The sequence below is a fragment of the Fundulus heteroclitus genome, chromosome 12 (assembly GCF_011125445.2).
Source record: "Fundulus heteroclitus isolate FHET01 chromosome 12, MU-UCD_Fhet_4.1, whole genome shotgun sequence".
Lineage (NCBI taxonomy): Eukaryota > Metazoa > Chordata > Actinopteri > Cyprinodontiformes > Fundulidae > Fundulus > Fundulus heteroclitus.
Genome location: NC_046372.1, coordinates 48,212,567 through 48,235,802, shown reverse-complemented (window position 1 = coordinate 48,235,802; position 23,236 = coordinate 48,212,567). Strand labels below are relative to the sequence as shown.

General features: G+C 40.8%; 1 protein-coding gene across 1 annotated transcript in view; it reads right to left on the bottom strand.

Annotated features, from left to right (window-relative positions):
• Nucleotides 1–3,262: 3,262 nt before the first annotated feature.
• Nucleotides 3,263–23,236, bottom strand: part of man1b1b (mannosidase, alpha, class 1B, member 1b) — a 31,707-nt gene continuing 11,733 nt past the window's right edge. The window contains exons 7-14 of the mRNA XM_036144704.1: nt 22,991–23,170; nt 22,676–22,824; nt 16,982–17,170; nt 13,751–13,941; nt 13,077–13,197; nt 12,323–12,517; nt 11,417–11,548; nt 3,263–4,284 (exon numbers count right to left, since the gene is read on the bottom strand). Of these exons, the coding sequence (XP_036000597.1) occupies nt 4,078–4,284; nt 11,417–11,548; nt 12,323–12,517; nt 13,077–13,197; nt 13,751–13,941; nt 16,982–17,170; nt 22,676–22,824; nt 22,991–23,170 (1,364 nt within the window). The 3' untranslated portion in view covers nt 3,263–4,077. The remainder of the gene's footprint in view (nt 4,285–11,416; nt 11,549–12,322; nt 12,518–13,076; nt 13,198–13,750; nt 13,942–16,981; nt 17,171–22,675; nt 22,825–22,990; nt 23,171–23,236) is intronic.

Sequence of the window (23,236 nt, the reverse complement as noted above, 5' to 3'; positions counted from 1 at the left end):
GCCATCAGCCTGAGGTTCTGCTGAGGTGTTCAGGAAGCCCAGGTTGCTCTGATAGCTGCCTTCAGGTCATCTGCTTGTTGGGTCTGGTGTCTCTCATCTTCCTCTTGACAGTTCAGAGATTCTCTGTGGGGTTCTGGTCAGCCCAGTTTGCTGGCCAATCAGGAACAGGGAGACCGGGGTAATTGGATCAGCTTCTGGTACCTTTGGCAGTGTGGGTCGGTACCAGATCCTGCTGGAAAATAAAATCTGCATCTGCAGAAAGCTTGTCAGCAGAAGGAAGCATGAAGTGCTGTAGACTCTCCTGGTAGATGCTGCAGGACTGTGGACTTCAGAAAACCCAGTGGACCAGAACCAGCAGATGACATGGCACCCCAGACCATCACTGACTGTGGAAACTTCACTCTGGACTTCAAGCATCATGAATTCTGGGCCTCTCCACCCTTCTTCCAGACTCTTGGACCTTGATCTCTAAATGAAATGCAGAACTGACTTTCATCTGAAAACAAGAGTTTGGACATTGAGCAACAGTGTCAGGGTGTGACACCAGGAGTTTCCAATAATGAACCTTTTCACAGTATTCTAACTTTCTGAGACACTAAATGTTGGGTTTTCATTATCAGTAGCCATTATCAAAATTACAAGAAACAAAGGCTTGGAATAGATCTATGTGCTGTGATTCTATACGAGTTTCACTGTGAGATGTCTGTCAAAAAATATTGCACTTTTACACAATGTTCTATTTTTTCATTTGTACCTGTATCTATTCAGCCCATAACATAATGGGTGTAAATGAACAGTCTCAGTACTTTTAACACAATTTAAAGCATCATACCTAAAGTAACTAACAGGTGTTGCATTAAAGAACAATCGGCATAGGACCCTGATCATCTGGTTCTGTTCCATCTGCAGCTCCTTGGTTTGACCACGGTTCCCGTTTTTATTTCAGCTGATGTCTACCCAGCATTTAGCAAGTGTATTACCAGTCAAAAGTCTTTTTTGGGGGGGGTCTTCACAAGAACAGGAGCCAAATGCAGCCAACTTATACCCAAGGGCATTTATTTGGGAGATGGCTTTAATTACAGGCTCACCAGGGAAAGGTCAGGGTCTAGTAAGAAAGGAAGTTAAACCAAAAGGGAGATGCTTTACCCAATGCTAGCCCTAGCATCACCCCTACCAATCATCACTGTGCTACATTCTCACCGCTATAAAAAACAATGGCCATTCCACCTGTATTGTGACCTACCTATTATATAGCTTTCCTCACATTTGTCCTTATAGAGGTGGGAAAAAAAGGACATGTTGAAAACTTTCTGACAGTATGGCTGGTATTTGTACTTGAAGTCAGATCCACCAAGGGTCATGGCAACTATTTCCACAGCAAAGTCCCGCCTGTGCGGTGTGGGCATAATGACCCTGCTCTGTTTCAAGTGCCTCAGAATCAGGCTCCGGTTAAAATAGAAAACCCTTTATCTGGTGAACCCTTTATTGAAAATGCTAAAAACAGATTATTCCCAAGTGGCACCTTTTGAAGAATGGCTTTTCATCATTTCAGTCAAAAACAAGCAATTGAAAAAAATAAAATACAACAGGAAATCTGCTGAAATACATCATTCAGGGAAAGATCTGAGTTTTTATAGGCAGGAATAACATGTAAACCTTATTGATTTGAAGAAAATCCTTACTGCATAATTCATCCCTAATGGGAAAATAATCTATGGGTATCACAAGGACCACGGTGAAGTGAAGGAGCTACATAAGCACATGGAAAACCAGTTTGAATGGACTGAATGTTGTCTGAGGCAAGATTAAAGGCACACGTGAGAAGGACAGGACAAACACATGGAGTACAGAAGAGTTTGGTCTCAGTCAGAACTTCAGCAGTTGTTTAAATCAGACGCATATTCTAGATATAGTGCGCTTCACTGTACATGAACCACATGTACCCCGAAACCAAAGGAAATCCACAGAGCTCACCGTTAAAACGAAAACAGTTCAAATTTTAAATATTAACAATAAATCAATATATTATTTAAACTTCATAGATCACATTTTCTCATATATTAAAAACAGACAAATGTACTCTTACCCTCCTAATTATACATAAAATCCCAAGTCTCATGAACCATGTCCATTTTGCCTTCAGTCAAGTTTTAGCTTGAGTTTGTGGGCTTCCCCACGGCGGCTCGTCACAGCTGGAATACGACCGTGTGACAGCGGCAGCTGCTGCACTCAAGTCGATGGGAATGAAACAGGAAGAGTCCAGAGGTAAACAGTGTTTGCAGCTTTTATTAGCTGAACCACATCTTCATGGAAGTATTATAAGAAGCCATCCAGAGCTAGGCAGAAGTACCAGGAGGACCTGGCTACTCTCAGATTTTATATGCATACAGTACATCTTTTAAGCCAGTTTATGACTAAACAAGATTCCTTGTTTGGCTCATTCACAAACCACTGAAGCAAGTTGGTGCCGTAGATCTAAATCTGGCCTGTCTTAGGTAAACAGTGCAGGGGTTCATGGAAGAGGTGAAACAAGCCTCTGACAGTAAAGACTGGCTCATCTAGCCATTTGATCAGTGAGCTAAAGAAAAACTTGGGGTAACTCGACCCGTTTCCTAAGTATTGGTCATTTTGCTTCTTCCCCATTTTGTATTTTTGCAACTAAACATCTTTTCTATATTACTTCCAAATCTGAAACGGAGCAGTCCGTCCGTTCCTGACCTGGCATAATTTCAGACTCATCGTGGAGCCATTTCAGTCTCCAATCTACTGCTGTTTACGGTCAGGAACTGCAGTTATGTGGCTCTAATCAATACGATTTAGCAGCAGGACGGTGTTCGTAGCTGAAGTGGTTTGATTGGGGCTCATAAGTTTCAGTCAACTGGAGTGTACCGGGATCAGAACCATAACAGAAATACTGTGGAAAATGAAGACTTCAGGACGATTTAATTATATGGATCTAAAATAAAAGTCATAATGGATGAACTGGAGGTAAATATTGAGATATAAAATGGTGAAAGGGTGAATTGACCCACAGCCTTGCAAACTACAAATGACCTCACTGCAAAAACGGATCTAAAAACAAGTAAAATGTTCTCAAAGTTAGTGTATTTATCCTTGATTTAAGCATGTAAATAAAATTATCTACAAATGGAATGAGTATTTTGAACCCTAAAATAAGATAATTAGACATCCTGCACTTGAACTAAGATGATGGAGATGAGTTGTTCCTATTTTAAGTGCAAAAATCTTATTCCATTGGCAAATCATCTTATTTACCTGCTCAAATCAAGGACAAATAAACTAATTTTAAGAACATTTTACTTATTTTTAGTTCCGTTTTTGCAGTGCGCTGCTTTCATTCTGAGCTTTGCAACGCAGCAGTTTGACTTTATTTATTTTATTTAGCATCGGGACCTACTGGATGCTACTTCTCACAGATATCTGTATTTTCGATTAAATGGAGATTTAAGAACGACTCAGTCTTCCAATAAGGACACGTGTTTGTGGTGCTTACCAGCTGCATCTTCTGGAAGACATGAATGCAGCATGACTGTGTGCCCTGTCAGGAAGCTGGGCTCATTTTTATCTGAGAGGCCATCTGACAACAGTCGCCCGTGATGAGAACTGCTTCCTGTTATTCTGAGAAAAACCCAGAGGCCGGTTGGCTACTGCTCCCATGGAATGTGAAGAGGATGAACCTGCAGCCGTTCACAGCTGCAATGCTGATACTGATTTTGTTTCAAAACAAAAGAAAAAAAGTGTAAAAAGCATTTTAGAAACAATAACTGTCAGTTGGGTCCAAACTGGATGTAGCAAAACTTGGCCCCAGCAGCTCCAGCATCACAGGCAACCTTCCAGTTTCCCCTGCATCCCGATGTCAACAGCACAGATCCACAGAATGAAAATCAGCCAGTCTAATAAAATAAAAAAGGCTTAGCCATGACTGTGACCTTTTAATCCCAATGATCTTGACAGTATGAAGCAGGGTCCCTGTTCTGATGCCATTCTGCTGCTTACACAGAGAGATGCTTCTGGTGTCATACCAACCCTGAGAAGTGTTCTGAGTCGCGGTGGCCATCACTCAGTGGGAGGCCATATGGGCAGCGGGTGAGCCTCAGTGTTGAAGACGTACTTGTCAAGGCTGATAAAGTCGTGGTCCTCAGAGAAGAGCAGGTACAAATATTTCAGGGTCTCACCCAGGAAGAAGCTCTCCATCTTGTCCCTGGGACCTGGATAATCTGGATCGCACACGTTGTTGATGGACGTGTAGCCGCCGGAGGAAACCTGAGCGCAGATACACAGATTCAAAACACTGCAAACTGAAGGTTTCAGCTGGAAGGTGCAAAAGAATCAGAGAAGATGATGTTAACGTTCTGCTGAGAAATGATGAACTGACTGGACTGAAACAATAAAAACAGCGGAAATGAGAAAAAAGAAAGCTGGAAGGGATCATATAACCAACACTAAGATGATGTCAGACATTTTAATTTAACACAGATCTCACATTACAATAATCAGTCTGTTATTGCACAGCAATTAATTATCACAACTCACGAGTTTATAAAAAGGCATTATTTAACTTTTTTGAAGTTTAATAAAACTGTTAAATCTGAGCCCAATGACAGGAGACTGGAGCACCCCCCCCCCCCCCCCCCCTCAACCCTGTGTGACGTCCGAGCTGCGTTTCCCCATCAGATACGGCTTGACTACACACCTGTAGGGAAAAGCCGGTATAGAAAATCGATGAAAGATGGGATCTTAAATTTTTAAAAAGTTTAATAAAATTGCTCAAGGTTTATCAGAAAAAACATAACCTGCTTTTAAATATGAACATTGTTAATTAACAAAATGTTATTAATGTATTTCGTAAAGTTAAATATTGTTGAAGGTAATCTTGGCTGCAGTACTGTCTGTTTGGCAGGTGTTTTGGGGTTGGAGTAAAATGAGTCCATAGATCCATAGACAGGAGGCTTTTTCAGCTGTTACTAGTGCAACTTGCTCCTACAGTGAAGCTTTACGTCGACTCCATGTAAAAATAAAAAAAAATAACTGGCCTCACCCAGTTAGAACCCGTTGTCCAGTCCATGTTGTAGCTGCAGTTTATTTTTTTTTAATATAGTTTCCTTAATAATCTGTACACATCAAAATCCTTGTCTTTTTATTAAGTGTCGTGGTGTGCAGCGGCTCATCGGGTGGAGCTGTTGCATATTGACTGATAGCCGCTCTGACTGCAGCCCTGCCTTCTTTGGTTCAGAAAAGCACAGGTGAAATTATTTATTTTATTTTATTACTTTTTCCAATGCGGACCCAGTCAAATGTGGGACATTGTTTCACAATTCCGACCCTTCTTAAAAAAAAAAAAAAAAGCGCGTCATGCTAAATTAGCCTGAGCTAGCGCTTTACTCTTCGAGTTTTAAAAGGAGAAGTCCGGTCAAAATCAGAATTAAAACTGCTGAAAGTACTTTAAACAGTGGCGGCTGGTGAAAAAAAATCTTGGTGGGGCTGGCCAATAGATTTCCCTGCCTAACCCACATGCATTCAAATTAAAAGTCAGAAAACTACTACAATTCCACAATAAACATTTAATTCCCTTCTCAAATTTAGCATTTTACACATACAGTTAACCATTTACAGCAATTTTAAGTCTTATTTTTGAAATGAACAGTATGAGATACAACACTTACACATGACAAAATGTGTGTCTCTCTTTCTTTCTGTATGTGTGTGTGTGTGTGTGTGTGTGTGTGTGTGTGTGTGTGTGTGTGTGTGTGTGTGTGTGTGTGTGTGTGAGGCTTCTCTTTTCGTTGGGCCATCAAATGCTTCTCCGTTCCGGATAGTCTGAAAACACTTCACCAGCTCATCCTTGTTCTCATACATTGTGTTAACAGCACGACTGTTGAAGTTCCAACGTGTTGATGATGCACTTGGAAGTCGGTGGGCCACCACGTCATCAAGCACAACAGTCCTCTTGCTTGATTTTGTAAAAAAAGAAGCAAATTCCCCCAAGTCGGAAAAGAAATGACTGATTTTAGGGATATGGGAGGTTGCTTGTTTTAATTGATGGGCATAACAGTGAACGTAGTGAGCGTGTGGATAGATGTCCTGCACCTTCCGCTGCACTCCTCCCGTGGCACCCCTCATTACCGCAGCTCCATCATAAGCCTGGGCTATCAACTTTTTTTCTTGTCCCTCCGGAAGTATGGTCTGCAGCCTCTCCAATAAAGCACTGGCTATTGCTTCAGCACAGGCGCTGGATAGCTTGATAAACTCAAAAAAAAAACGCTCTTGTATATTGTTGCGTTCATCGATGTATCTTAATACCAACACCAACTGACAGTGAGTGGAAATGTCGGTAGTTTCATCTGCTTGGATGGCTAAAAATTGAGCTGACTTTACTTCATCCATGATCCGTTCTCTCAGAACAGCCAGCATACAGTCCAGGAGCTGGTTCTGAACTGTCTTGGAAGTGCCTTTAAAAACGGTTGCATTTTCAAGATGTTCCCTCAAGTCCTGATCAATGGATGCCATCAAGTCGACTAGACATCTGAAAATTCCGGGATTGTCTGAAAAATCAGTTTCATCATGTCCCCGCATGGCCAGTTCAAAAGCACCACAAAACTTAATACACTCAATGAGCTTTGATAAAATGTGCCGGTTTCGATCTACCTCTTCATAGTGCCTTCTTACCGCAATGCGGTGTCCATCGTCTAGCTGCGCCGCTATGCTAATCTTTCCAACCACGGACAGCTTAACACAGTTTTCCATATGAACTTTTAATCTTTCATGTTTCTTTATACGTTCAGAGAGGTGTTTTAAGTCTGTCTGTCCAGACTGTGTCCACGTTAAATCACTCCGGTCATTTTTAAAAAGAATGCAGGGAAAACAGAAAAGGGCATTAGCTGTCCCACAGGCTGTCAGCCACGACTTACGCTGGAACCAACTACTGCTAAAAGTCCGGTTGTAGGATTTCAATTTTTGCTCGGCTCTCTGCGTTAATTTTATTTCGGGCTTGTCAGGTCCCAGCTCCTTTACATGGATTTTTTCCACCATAGTCCTTCTCGAGAAAGGGTAACTCAATAAAGATCTCACGGAATTCTGTGGAAGCTGCTCTTCAACTTGAACTGTCATCGTCGCCGCCATGTCTACCTCACTGTCACTGTCACTGCCTGGCTGACCACTAGCGATGTAACGTGACGTCACCTATGTTACTGTTGCTACGCTACGGCATGGGGCTACTTTTCAAGTAGCCCTACAGCCAGTCATTTTGGCGATGCTGATTGGCCAAATATTTATTAATAATCCATCACAACATTATATGATTGGTTATTTCGCTACACTTGTAGGGCTCCTTGAGTCACAGCCCCACAAGTGTAAATGAAGAGAAATTATACGTTCTGTCGGTGGAAATGCACTGTTAAATGAGAAACAATTGTTAGAGTCTAGTTGTAGAAGTGTTTTAATAATTCATATTACATGTAGCCGCATAATATTACATAAAAATTGACGTTTATAATACTTTTAAAATCTATATATATTATGACTTTTCCCCTCCACATCTAGGGAGGGCAGCGCCCGAGCGCCCCCTATGGGCCAGCCGCCACTGACTTTAAATATAAAATTATTACATCCTGTTCAATAAATGATAAGCTTTTTTAATTAAGAGTAATTTTCATTTGAAGTTCCTTTTATGAGGGCCGCCATCTTGGTGAAGAACAGTACTGCCACCTCCAAGTTTGTGACGTCACTGTGCGGTATCGGCTGTAGAGCCGATACCGCACAGTGTAAGTCCCGATGTCTTATCTGTCCCCTTCTAAATAAATACCCGTTTTCATGCCAAAATATATTTTTTAACCTCTTAAACAAAGATAGACATGGTATTAAAAGTATTTAAATACTTTTAATACCTTTTAATACTAAGTATTTAAATTTAAAGTAATACTAATTTTACATTTAGTATTAGAGACATAAAAAGACAACAAATAAGCATTAAAGTATGGTTTATGGGTTGGGTTCTGCAATGTTAGAAGATGAGTATAAAACTCATCTTTAGAACCAATCTTTGCTCAAAATGGTGATCTGCACCGCCTAATCTACTTTCAGCAGTTATCATCAGTTATTGCAACTGTAAACTGCAGAAAATACAGGCAGAGCAGCTCTTTCTGAGTTTTCTCTCTGCTGCTGTCAGGAGGAGCTGCAGTGCGTTATGAGGCGGAGGGATATTTCGGCGTCACTTAGTTTAGACCTCAAACAATCGACTTCACTTTCAGAAACAAGCCCAAAAAAAACTGCAACCCCACAACTCATGAAATATACAAGTGACTTTAGAAAAAATAAGACCAAAGTTGCATAAAATAAGTGGGCTTCACAACAGTGAGCATCCTTTCCAAGTGTGTTGTATCTCTCCGCCTCGACAGTGAGCATACTTATGCTCACTGTTGTGGCGGAGAGATACGACACAAAAGTGTGTCGTATCCCTCCGCTCTTTGGTCGGTACACAAATGTTCCGGCAAATTCTACATTATGAAAAAGAAAAAAATCCTCGCTCTCATGTCATCTTGAAGAAATTCTTCTTCCAAATGTTGGCTGCATATGACGTTTCTCTCTGGCCAGAAGCACGATGGAAAATCTTCTCTCTTCAAGTAGGTAATCCAACAAAAGAACCCGGTGGATCATGAATCGGAAAGGTGAAAAAACTATTCCACTTTTACCCGATGTATTGGAACATCAAACTGCCATGCATGTGAGCATTGTGGCTTCAGCAATAGCTCTCCGCGAATTTCAATGGTGAAGTCCTCTGGAAATCCGAAAGAATTGTTGATTATCGCAGCTGTGTAGAACGGCTCCTATTGACTTTGCTTGGAAAGTGTGGAGAAATGTTGTCGGCTCTCCGCTTATCCACGTCACAGGATGTGATGTCAGGCGGCCCTTACTGCCCATATTTGGGCAGTATTGGCCGCCCCCATACACAGTGATCCAGACGACAATTTATGTTTTTATTTTCTTAATAATTAAAGCTAAATTCATTAAATAACCACAAACGTATTAGTTTTAGTTATAGCTAATGATCCCCTGATTTTTCCTTGTTGACCGGACTTCCCCTTTAAATAAAAACATAACAGTAAATAATGAGAAAGTCCCTGGTCGGTCGACGCGTTTATCAGCTAAGTTGCTGGAAGCCAGTGAATAAACGCTGAAAGGCGACATGGCCACAGGTGGAAATAACTCATTAACTGCAGAGGCAGCGACAGACACGCTTACCGAGAGAAGTTGTCAGATGTTCTATCCACTGAACTTCCTGACCTGCTGGTTCGCATAAACCCAAAGAAAACCTTTGACCACCGCTACTTTCATTCATGCATCTGTGGCCAGTTTGACATGTTCTTCCAAAAGTTAGAATGATTGAACACCGATGAAGCTCAGACTGGCAATGTCCGCTTTGCAAAGACCCGTCCTACTCTCTTTCTGATTGGCTAATGTCCCGGCTCTGCCAGATTTCATTGTTTGAGGGCAGCTTCAGTTTAAAACCTTAAATAAAAAGTCTAGACGGAACAATTTGCGCTCATTTTCCAAATGACGGAAATACGTCGCAGTGACGGAGAACTTTAAACCCTGATCTAACAGCATGTTTTATGCGTGAGGCAACCGGAGTTTGGGCTGATGATGAATATCAAACTTTCCAACACAGATTTTGGACTTTAGAGGGCGGTCCAGTTCATTTCCCTGATTGTAAACCTGGAAAGTCCATCTTCCAAGAGGAAATGGAGCCCACAATGATATCCATGTGAAAAACGGGTCAGAATGTCATGATGCATTCATTGTGCCCTTCGTCAGTCTCACCTGATAATACTCTAACAGAACTTCCCCTCTCCATCCCCCGTTTTCCTGGCTGCTTTTATCAGTCCTTTATGGAGCCTCTTTTTACATATCTTCCAAACTATAAATTATGTGAGGGATATGTCTGCTACCAGCACTCAGACTGAAATGCTGTGTAAGCAGAACTGCAAGCCAGCTGTGGTTTCTGAACTTGCTGGCAGAATGGAAACAATCTTGGAGAAAGCTGGAAGCTGGACCGTGGCAGAATGACCGCAATTTTGGCTTTTTTGGAATCGCCATTGAGATGTACCAGTGAGACTTTAAGGCAGACAGAAAAACAAGAGTCTGCCTGCCAAAAACAAATGCTGCTATCAGAATCTGACCACCCCGTCAACTTCGAAAGGCAAACTTGATTTTTCCTGGATGTTACGTAAACAAGATGCTCTGGGACCTGAACAAAGAGCTACGGAACTGTCTGATAACGTCATCACTTTCAGACTCTGGCTGCGAGAGCTATCTGCCAGATCACAGATTAACACACGCACACGCACACGCACACACACTACTGTGCTCCCCCTTACTCTGCTGCTTTCTGTGTTAGCTGTAGTGTCAGAAAGGTCAGATCAGAGACCTCATGGTTTATGAATATAAATAATTAAGCTTTGAATTTTTAGTGATGAAGCTCGTTTCATTAAAACTTTACTATGAATATAAACAATTCTCCCATTTTAGCTGTGGTTTAGAAAGGTCAGATCAAAGACCTCAAGCTGTAGCTTTATGAATATAAATAATTAAGCTTTTTTATTGATAAAGCTTTTTCCAGTGAAACAATGAAACAAAAGAAGTTACTCTAGTTGTAGTTTTGGAAAAGTTGGATAAAATTACTTTAGATCAGAAATCCCCAAGAATATAGTTGGCTTATTTCTTATTATTTATAGAAACAATTAAGTCTTTCTGTACGTTTGTTAATTTATGAAATAAGTCTAGTCAATGATTTACTTAGCTTATTCCTTATTTTTTTCTGTCTAATGTATTTCTGTTCATGTACAGCACTTTGAACCGTCTTGTTACTGAAAAGTGCTATATAAATAAACTTGCCTTCAGCAATAGAAAGCTGCAAAGGTACGTTTTGCTTTTTCATGAAATGCATCACCATCAGCAGCTATTTTCTACCGTTATTCCTGTGGAGTTCTGAGAGTATGAACTAGTCAGAATGGAAATGCCGAGAGGATAGGTTGAAGATAAAGCTTCTTCTCATTACCAACACAAGATTCTCAATATTTCTCTCTTCAAGTTCCAGCAGACCCATTTAGAGCTACAGCTGGTATTTAACAACAGCAGTTCTATAGAAATAACAGCTCATTGGATCTCCAGGGTTACACTTTTCTCCCTTTTCCTGATTGTGTGTTTCATTTCCCACTCTGCTGATATGATGGTGTCTGAGTGCTGTTCGTTGTTGTGATTCATGACGACCTCCTCCAGTCAGGACTATAGCTGTGCATTTAACAGCCCACCCTGCCAGATATGATTTAGTCTGATGCTAGCTAGCTTCCCCCCCTGCATGATGCATAGACCTGTTGGATATTCCTTCCAGCACACTAACCTTGGTGTATTTGTTAAAATTGAGCAGAATCTCCCAGCCCCAGTCCTGGTATTTGCGATCCTTTGTGAACCTGTACAGATAGAAGAGGCTCTCCACCGTCTCTGGTCGAAGAAGGTTGTGTCTGTCTGCAGGCTTTCATAAAAAAAACAGGACATGATCATTAGAGCCAAAGACAAATGAAAAGAGAACAGAAACAATTCTTGAATATTTTTCATTGGTAATCATAACTGTAATTTGCCTTCAGTTTTAAATCTGATTTACTCCTTTCTTCCCCAATTGCCTTTTAGGTTTTCTGACACCTAACAGTTGATAGCACAATGTTTAAACGTGCCACCAGCTGAAATGGCCAATCTGAAAACTGAATATTGTGCTTACAAATTGAAAAAAAAAAACAATGATATTTTATTTCAGTAATTCAATTCATGAAACGAAACTCTCAAAGGTATACCACACAGTGATATCATTCAAGCCCTTATTTCAGTTAACATTGATGGCTATAGTCTACAGGTAATGTAAACTGAAAATTACATTTCTCAGAAAAGAAAAAAGGGAGTTTTAATATAGAAATGCTACACTATGGCCTACACAAACAGAGAAGAGTGCTGGGTTTGCAGATGTGTAGTAGACAGATATTAAACAATCTCCACATCAAGGGTAAACCATAAAAGATCACTGCTAATGATGCTGGTTGTTTACAGTGGAAAGTCTAGTGGAAGAAAAAATAAATTATGCACCACCAGCAGGAATAGCTGCAGCCTTTAGATGATTATGAAGCTAAACCCATTCAAGGCTTTTTGGGAGGTTTACTCAGATGTAGCCGATGCACTTATTTTAGGCTATATTTTATCCTTGTCCAGTAATTGAGAATATCACAAGTGGGGGTGGAATGTAATGAGACATATTTACCTTCACATCAATGTCTCTGGTGCTGCCCTGGTGCATATTGAAGTGAACAATCTCAGGACTGAGGCCAGTCTCCATTTGGATGTACATCTGGTAGCAGGTCTGCATCAGCTCTTTGGCCAAATCCATGTGATCAGCAGGCAGTCCATTATGAGCACCGAGGGCCAAAGTGCCGGGCAGGAAACACACCAGATGATCCTAAACAAGAGGAAACCCCAAACAGTTCCAGTGAGTGGGCCCTGAACAGGTAAAAGTAACAAGAGACTCAAAAAAACCCATCTACTTCTAGATGTTGTCACACTATAATAACCTACTGAAGACAGAAAATACTGATGGGCAGTGGACAAGCTTTCCAACAGTAGAAGCTCTTTAAAATCTCAAAAACTAAATTTGGATAAACGATGTCCGCTTATGTTAGATTAGATTAATGATGAAATACTACAGGCATCCGAGGATCTATTGCATCTTGATAGTCAACTTGATTTAACCGTCTTTGGTTACTCATTGGAGATAGGGGGTGGGGTTGGGGGTAATATCTCTAAACTTCTAACTTTTAACCCTTAAAGCCTCTTTCAACATTACTTGAATTAAATAACCCTAAAAAAGGAACTTCAATTGCTCCTCAGCAAAACAGACAGATTTTTTCCCCCTTACTTCACTTAGTGCACAATATGTCTTTCACAACAGGATGTAGTCAGCTACAGTGTAATGCAGGTTCTCCACAGCACTAAGAAAAGCAGATTCAACTGTTACTAACCATTTTAGGACTGAACTGTCCATGTGAGACCTCCCCAACAAAAACAAGACCTTTTGGTGAAGATTTCTGCAGCAAGTTCTTCTTTACACCCTCGATGGCCTGCAGATAGTCTTCCAAGAACCTAGGGATCACAAGGACCAAAGCAGCACTCAGGAACAGCATCACTAGCTGATTGGGTCCCGTTTCTCCGTTAGCCAAAGGCTCTACAGCTCTGTTAAGGGTGGAACGCACAGAGAACTCATCTCATAACAAATTAACACATACAGTCAGATTCAACAAACTAGAATATTATCAAAAAAGATTTCTTTCACACAGTGAAGCATTATATTAATTACAGACTCATGCTGTCCAACCATTTTGTCAATTATGTTTTTCTGCCTACAATATAAAGCTTAAATCTGAACAAATACATAAAAGCAATATTTAAGACTAGAAAATTCCATCAGACAAACATTTTTAAACAGAATGTGGAGTTCCCCTGGTTCAATGAACAAGTAATATATAAAGGTATTTTCAAAAATAGACTTTCAATCTGACATGATTCTTTATCGTCACCGCATGTTACTGTGGTGAACTTCCTTTCAGGACATACTCCAGCTTAGAGTACAAACATGTGTACAGCTTTTTTTTCACATTAGAACATTAAAGATCAAAAAAAAAAAAGGGTAACTCACTGGTCCTCCTTCTTGCCCCCCTGGATCCACTGCTTCAACAGGTACTCATAGTAGCTGTCTGCTCTGGCTCCCAAAGTGTAGATGCCTTGATGGGTGAACTGTCCACTGTTTGTGTTGATGAACATGGGCACAAGACCATCCAGCTTGCCGTCCAGCTTGTGGACCTGGTTCATGACTTCAGCTACTGCGGCCTGGACGGAGGTCAGGGGAAAGCAGCTGTACGCTGGACTATGTCGTGCGATTTGTGTTACACTTTCAGAACTCTGCATGGGTTTTGGAATGTAGTTATCTTGGCACGTTACTAATCGAGCTCCACACAACAGGCCCCTGGTTTTGGAGTAAATAATGCCAGCAGGGTGCCATCGTCAGTGCTTGGCAGTCTATGCTTTGGCTGCCACATGGCTGGCACTAATCAGAAACAACATTTGAGGTAAAGACACAGACAAAACACAGCCTGACTCATATTCCACAGGCAAAATAAGTACTGATCATGTCAATAGTTTTCCTCAGTAAATGTTTTTGGTTTTTTTTGGGGTGGGGGGGGGGGGGGCTACAAAAACGACAGCTCAAGGAAATCCTCACATATGAAGAAATAAAAACAAGTTGGTTCATAAATTAGTCCAAGTACTGAACACGTGAAGAAAAATAGTTGCAAGTAATCGGATGCAACATTATGTGGGTTATTGTATTCCAGCTCCATTTATTCAAACTCCTGTCAATAATACATTGGACCAGCTGTATGGAAGCCTACATCTTAGATCCAGTGTTGGGAGTAACAGCGTTATTTTTTTCAGTAGCAGAGTAATCCAACTTTACTTTATGTTACTTACAATCAGTGTTGAGGAGTAACGGATTACATGTAACGACGTTACGTAATTTAATTACAAAAAAGAGTAACTGTAATTCTTTACAGTTACAATGAGAAAATATGTAATTCAGTTACAATTACTTCCGAAAATATTAAGAATTACAAATTTAGTTACATTTTTTTAAAAATATAAAGAAAAACCTTTGCAAAATATGTAATGATATTTTTATTGCTTCGCGCCCTGTATCGCCGTTTCCCGCTACGGCTCCTTGTCTCTATCACTCTGATGATCCATCCTGTGCTGGTGGAGCCTTCTGAAAGAACAGCAAGCGAGCGGACGTTTCACGGTTTTATTTCAGCTCAAGCAGCGCATCAAAAATGACAGCTTTTAAGCTTGTTGACAGCCACCTCTTGTTATTCACACACAACAATAAACCGTGAGAGCCGACGTGTGTTGTGAAACTGCAAAACTTTGTCTTAAGCGGAAAATCAAACGCGCGTCTACACAGCTCAGCGTTCACAGTGTTGCGTTCGTGAGCGTCGGAAATCTATGGTGCATTCAGGAGCATGGGACATTTCAGTTTTACAACGAAAAAGGCAGAAAACGGAACAGAACTTAACTCATACAATAATGTATTTATCCAGAAACAGTGTGGGCTTTCTTACAATACTGAATGCTCTATAATTGTATTTCTGTTATTTTTGATTATGCACATCAGCTAGCTTTTATATTAAAAAATCTATAATATTACAGCAGCAAATTCTCAAAGTTTTTCAAAGCCTGTTTAAAAGCTCCAAATGGGGCTTCAGATCATACAGCAACAATTGTTGCTGTCATTGTTTTACAGGGCAGAATTTGCATTTGCTGACTCTTGTCCTTTAACTACTGATGGATATACAGGAATAGAGTCATACAAGTGTCAATTCCCAATTCCGCTTTTTTAAGGTTCACATTCAGTTCTCAAAAATTAAAGGTTGAACATGGGTCAATACTCATTAAAACCTTAAAGTAATCAAAAAGTAATCAAAAGTTATTAGTTACATTACTTTTTAAAAGTAATCGAAAAAGTTACACTACAATTATATTTTAAACAAAGTAACTTGTAACTGTAACGGATTACATTTTTAAAGTAACTTACCCAACACTGCTTACAATATAATGCGAGACTTTTCTCAAGTGCAAACTCTGCTGCAGAAGAGATCTTTGTTTGTGCAGGAGAAGTGGAGGGTGGGGAGATAGAAGCATACATGACTCTAATTGGCTGGGGAGGCTTAAGGTGGGCGGGTGTTCACCATGCATTGCAACACACAGAGCCGACCAACACACCACCTGGGAGGACAGCCTCGCAAATTCAAAGACTGCATTCAGAAGCTGAAAGTTTAGGCGCTATTGTGCGTTCCTTCAAGTCAAACGCAGAAATGTGTTTGGGTTTTCAATATATGGTTAGAAGTAGGCAAATACTTATTTTTCCAACTGGGTGCCCTAGTTTTTCCACTTTACTTCTTCTGTGGTATGCTGCTATTGCTTCCTGTAATAACTTTAAGTTGGTTCTACCTGGCTGTTGTCTGGAGTGGTACGACTGCAGTGTTTCCCCGCAGGAATTTGCTTAGGCGAGGCGGTGAGTTGTCGGCCGGAACAAGTTTTGCGCGGATGACTGGCGGAGGGGGGGCGGCAGGGCGGGCGACGCCGACGGTGAAGTCGACCTGCCTCTCGCTTCAAAGTATCCATGTATTTTTGCCTGTTTTTTTCCTGCCATTCACTATATGCACGCGAGAAAGCAACAACAACAAAAAACGCGTGTTAACGTTGCCATCAGCAGGTCTGATGGCAGCTAAACAGGAATAAATGAAGGGCTAGAGACGTGAAGACTGGTAATACAGCCTGTCTGTACAGCTCATAGGGATCTATTTTAAAAGAAATGTAAAAAAAACAAAAATTGCTTTACTAAATACAAGATGTAAATATGTAAATTGGCTTTACATACTTTGGGTTGTTGCTTTAGACTTTATTTATGCTGCAAGTGGTGGAAACAGAAGTCAAAATCCGTGTTTGTACCCACAAACCTGGCCAAAGCAGGCCAATAATGTGTATATGGTGTTTTCAGACACAGAATGAACAATAACAACATAGCATTTAATAAAGTTGTGCTGCTTGAAACGTCTGTGCCATTTGATGTCAGTACAGGAGAACTTGCTCGGCAAGAACTCCTTTGAATCCCCCTATTTTCAAATAAATTTGCACGTGCGCCCCGCTGCAAATTACAAAAGTTCAGAGGTGCAACGAATAACATTTACTTAGAAGTTTGGGTTAACATTTTAGAATTTCATGTTTATAAAACTTAAAGGTGGAATCTGCTGCTGTTTTGGTAAATATCAGGAGAGCACAATGTGCTTAGCTTAGTTATAGAGGTGCGTTTAGTTACCTGGTACTGAGGTTCCTGGGTGAGCCGACTGAGTTCTCTGAACTCCAGCTGAATGCTTGTAACTTCAGCTACAGTGCTGTCAGAGGTCCAGCGGGGGGGGTGGGCCGTGCCTTTACCAATGTTTACATCGGAGTAGGGAATCTTGGACTGTGTGTTAAAGGCTGGCATCAGTCTGGAGCCAATGTCTTTCTGTAGAAGAACAGAAGCTGTTACATGCAGCTGGGCGCAAGACACCTAAAATTATGAAGCTACGTAAAGGTACAATTAAACAATGAAGGACAATTGACGACCAGGTAGGGCTGGACGATATATAAAAAAAAAAAAAAAAAAGTATATAATCGACAAAATATAAATCATATTGATCGATAGTCATCAACAAATTCAAAACAGATAAGCAACACACAAACACCGAGTTCAAACTAAACCCTTTAATCAACAAACGTTTTACCAAAACTGCAAGTTAAAAAAACAAACAAAAAAAACTAACATGTGCTCTCTAAACTCTTTGAAGGGGGTGGAGCTTGGTGATGGTGTGTTACTGGGTCTGTGTTTGTGAGCGTTTGACTGGGAGTATGTCATGAATGCAAAAGGAAGAAAAACTTATTCGATTAAGCTTTTTATTGACAGTTTTTTTTCCCCATCATCAATATATATTTTTATTGAATTACCGTCCAGCCCTAGTACCAGAGGCACCCAGTAAGCTTCATTCTCTGTCATTTTTGTATCCACTGTGACAGAAAAGACCAATGTGATGTGCAGTGCCCTGCAAAAGTTTTCACCCCTCCAGATGTATGGAGGAAGGTTCTCTGGGCAGATGAGACTAGAATGTAACCAAAGAAAATACTGTGTCTGGCCCAAACCCAACACATCCCTCCACCCTAAGAACACCATCCCCACAGTTCAGCAAGGTGGTGGCAGCATCATGCTGCGGGGATGTTTTTCAGCAGCAGAGCAGTCTCTGGTCTGAGTGGACCAGAGACTGGTCCGAGTGGAGGGAAAGATGGATGGTGATGGTGGTTTACGGAGGAACAATGCATTGGATTGGCCTGGTCAAAGTCCAGACCTCGAGCCAGCTGAGAATCTGTGGCTAGTTAAAGATCGCTGTTCACAAGCGAAAACCATCCAAGGAGCTGCAGCAGTTCAGCCTTGAGGAATGGGCAAAGATCCCAGAGGCCAGATGTGGCAAGCTCAGAGAGACGGATCCAAAGCCACTGGCTGCAAAAGATGGCTCTACAAAGTACTGACTGTAGGGGGGTGGACAGATATGCATGCTGAACTCTTCTGTTATTTCCTCACATCTGCCGTTTGCTGCACGATAAAAAAAACAACAACAAAAAAACATCCATCTTCAAAGATGTTGATATGTTCTGAAGAGGAATTGGTGCAAACTCTCAAACAATCCATTTTAATTCCAGGCTGGGAGGTGTTGATGGAAAAATTCTTAAATAACTCTGTAGCTCCAGTTGAAGAAAGGAAATCGATGAAGATCGCCATGACAGCACTTTATTGGTCTGTGGAGAGTAGGATAAACAGTTCCTCCTGTCTGAATCGTCTGCTTCTAACTAGACAGAACTTTGGCTATCTGCCATTTAGTCTTCCACACAGCAGAAGCAAAACATCCAGACAAAGTTCTTGAAGAACGAATGGTTGAAAGGATGAGCGTATACGGAGCCCAAGGGAGTGTACTGCCTTTGAAATGCAAAACAGTCTCTAATGGATAAGTTACAAATACCTAGTCAGTTAATTTGACCTTGCAGGTGTAAAGCTGCCTGAGCAAATCATTTCTGTGCAAAAAAGTTCATCTAATGGCTACACATGGAGAATCATTTGAACAACAAAGGAATTTTTCACATCACAGGAGGCAACAAAACATGCAAAATCCCAGTGGGGGTGAATACTTTTGCAGGGCAGTGTAGCTAGTGCAAACCAAAGATGCATATCAGGCCAGATCCCAGCTTTTCACTAAACTACTGCAGCTGTATGTAGCTTTCATGAACAGTATTTTGGCACTTCACATATTCTCCTGTGGAACTGATCACCATCCCTGAATGACTCATCAAAATGCAGCATATTGCAGTGGCATCTGATGCCCACCCACCTGCTGAGAGTAATTAAATACAATTCAGGATTGTTCTCCAGATGAACGTGACTGAATGCTGGCATTACCACGTAGTGTTTGGTAGAACCAGGTGCACAACTTCATGCAACCGGTGTGTTGAAGCGGCCGGACTGGGCATTATTTTTAGAGCAGTATGTGTTGTTGAAGCTTCAGACTGAGGATAGTGATAGAATAATAACCACTGTTAAATCTGACAAGACTGTTTAATGGTATTTTATGGATTTTGTTAACATTACAATAAGTACCACAAAATAACGGGATACAAGTTCTATATGGCCTATTCTAATACCTGGAATAGGCCATATGCATTTCTACTTTTTATAGCTGTGGATAACGGTGTAGTTATCAACCAGCTTCTTTCCAAATGCTAGTCAGAAGATCTTTCTCAACGTCACCTCCAATTTCAGTAAACTGAGAAATACAACACTTTGCTCACTGTTTTAATGAGATGCTGAAACCAGTGGTTGGGAATACTTTGATCTGAAAGTTGAAGCAATGGACAGATAGGGTTGGGAATTGATAAGATTTTCACGATTCCAATTTCCTTATAGATTCTGTGAAACGATTCGATTCCTTATCGATTCTCTTATCGATTCCAATTTGGGGAAATTTTTTTAACCTCTTAAAAAAATTTACATGGTATTAAGCATTTAAATTTAAAGTAATATTCATTTAATATTTTAGAGACATAAAAAGACAACAAAGAAACATTAAAGTACAGTTTATAGGTTTGGTTCTGCAATGTTATAAGATGAGTCTAAAACTCATCTTATATTAGAACCAATCTCTGCTCAAAATGGTGATCTGCACCGCCTAATCTACGTTCAGCAGTTATCAGTTATTGCAACCGTAAACTGCAGAAAATATGGCCAGACCGGCTCTGAGTTTACTCTCTGCTCCTGTCAGGATGAGCTGCAGCGCGTTATGAGGCGGAGGGATATTTCAGCGTCACTTAGTTTAGAGCCCAAACTGCAACCCACAACTCATGAAATTTACAAGTGACTTTAGATAAAATTAGACCAAAGTTGCATAAAATAAGTGGGCTTCGCAACAGTGAGCATTCTATGTGTCATATCACTCTGGTCGGTATAAACAAGTGTTCTGGTGTTGTGCGAAATTGAAAAACCTTCCGAAAAGTCTCACTCTCATGTCATCTTGAAGACATTCTTCTTAGAAATGTTGGCTACGTTTTTTTCTCTCTGGCCAGAAGTTCGGTGGCAAGTTGGCAATCCAACAAAAGAGCCTGTGGTGGACCATGAATCGGAAAGGTGAAAAATGATAATGATAATGTTTTTTCCACTTTTACCCGATGTATTGGAACATCCAACGGCCATGCACATGGGCATTGCTGCTTCAACAATAGCTCTTGTCAATTTCAACGGTCAAGTTCTCTCGAAATCCGAAACAATTGTTGTTGTAGAGCACAGTGCCTTACATTACGTCACAGGATGTGATAATAATAATAATAATAATAATAATAATAATAATAATAATAATAATAATAATAATAATAATAATAATAGAACTTTATTGATCTCACAATGGAGAATTTTCCTTCTGCATCTTAACCCATCCCCTTGGGGAGCAGTGGGCTACCACTGTGCGGCGCCTGGGGAGCAATCAGGGGTTAAGGTCTTGCTCAGGGACCCAGAGTGGCAGTCAGTTGGGATCGAACTGGGTACTTGCATCCTTCTCAGAGCACAAGCGCGCTGCTCTAACCACTAGGCCACCACTCCCCCTCTGGGATGTCGGGCAATAATGGCCGCCCCCATACACAGTGATCGAGACGACAATTTATGCTTTTATTTTCTTATTGATTAACGCTAAATTCATTAAATCACCACGAACATATTAGTTTTAGGTATAGCTAATGATCCATTGATTTTTCCTTGTTGACCGGACTTTTGATCACTTTACCCGATGGGGCGCCGTTTTGTTTGTTTTGCTTTTCTAGACAAGTACGCCTGGGGTCCGTTCTTCGTACGTTGCTTAAAACATCCGAGATCAAATGACACATCCAAAATGATTTCATCCGGCTAATCATGATCCGGCTAATTGGGTTCTTCGAACACACCTGTTGTTTATGATTAATATGGCTGGATTGAGTTATCTGAGACAACTGCGCGTTCATGCGTTTGTTTAAAAGGGGAAATGTATCGATAGTAGAAACATTGATCAGCAGCGCTGCTATTGGCTGTTCAGCATGGACAAAGAACGCCCACAGTTTTTCTCTCAAACAGAACACGAGCTTTCAATGGAAGGTTATGCCGAATTTGAGTCATTAATTAAAACGACAGTGAACACCTCAAGGTCTGCTTAAGCCAGAAGAAAGGGCTGGCAATAAGTAACAGACAAATTAATGCATAAATACTGTCCATGGTAGATGTTTCTATCACTTTCTACAGTATTAATTTTTGCATTTTAATAATTTGATATTTACTTTGTTCTTTTATGTCAGAGCCTCCACGGGAGCTTAGAACATGGGAACAAGTAAAAGTGAAATACAAGAATATTCTACAAAATTGTAGCCTTTAATTTTTATACTTTATTTTAAAAAGGCACTTGTTATGTCAAGAGATCCAAATTTCGGTGTCATTCCTTAGACACTGGAAGTAAAGAACACGTGCAAACTGGGATTTTTAACAAAAAAATTATTTATCTATAAAAAATGAAGTTCTTCCTTTTCTAAGTCATACACAGTTTACACGGTAAAACTGTATTGCTCCGTGTCTAGATAATCCATCCATAGTTTTTTTCTAATACAATATACGGCTCGACAGGAAGCAAACCTTTCAAAGTAAAACTAAACTTCAAAATAAAGTGGCCCTAACAAATCTTACCGAATATGATAAAAATAAAAAGCAAACCATCATACAAATAACTTAAATATTTTCTATTTATGGCTCTAACACCACTTTTTCCTCTTTAAAAGCCACTGTTAAATTATGTGTTTGTTTATAACAGCCACCAAGAAAAATCTCTCTACAATTACACCATCGTGCTGCGCTAAAGGATCCTGTCTATTGCGCAATACGCAATTCATTCGAAAAGCTCTAAAATTATTCTTGCACCTTCCGCAACAGGTTGCTGTCGTAAAAATGGACATGGATACGACAGACTTCCCTATCTCCTCCGCTTCTAAAGCTGCGATCTAATACTGTTTACATGAAATAAGCCTGCTCTCGAGCAGGTTTAAGATGGCGCACATGTTGCTATGACAACAAGTGCAGGAAGTCTTTCGAAGAACCAAACGATCCAAGATCATGCCAAATCGTCAACAATCAAATCCAGCTAACGGAGTTAGCGACGTACGAAGAACGGACCCCGGGTCACGTCGTACTTGCTTACTGAATCTCGTGTGCGTAACTTGCCTAAAAAAAGGTGACGTAAGTCGTGCTGCCCAGCTCTGGTGCTGCCTGGAATCGATAAGAGAATCGTTAAGCAAGCTGCCAAACGGTGCCATGGAATTGGAACACACGGAACCGGTTCTGAACAGGAACTGGTTTTCGATTCCCATCCCTATGGACAGATCGATGCCACCTGCAGCGCTGTGACTTCTAGATATGGGGACTCACAGCTTTGTCCAGGAAGAGGCTGTCTCCGGTCAGATGGTAGGTGCTCAGCAGGCCTCCCAGGATGCGGATGGTACTTTCAAACAGATTAACGTCAACATTTTTGTTGAAGGTGAGCTCTGTGGCAACCCATGTCCTGGCTTCTTCAAACTCTGAAAGTTTACAAAAGTTGTTTGAAAGGGTTTGATGAATGTCATTCCCTCTGACATTTTTCCTATAGTTTATTCTCTGCATTTTCCAAGCGTTCAAAAACAGAAGCTCAAAACACATTAACAGATGGATGTTTTGGTGCAGCAGTTAGCGTAAACATCAGCATACCTTGCTTGAGCCCGAGGATCCACATGGTATCCAGAGCATCAATCAGTGTGAGACCGAGACCGAACCACTCGCTGTAGGACCTGGAGATGGGCCTGAGCTCGTCGTGGCCCCAGGCATAATCTTTATAACCCTTCCAGGCATGTCTGAAGGCTTCCTGCACTGCCTCTAACCGGCTTGGTTCTGGAACACAGCCCACAGGTCATTGGAGTTGACTAATTCACAGAACGATTCAGTAACATTTTTTAT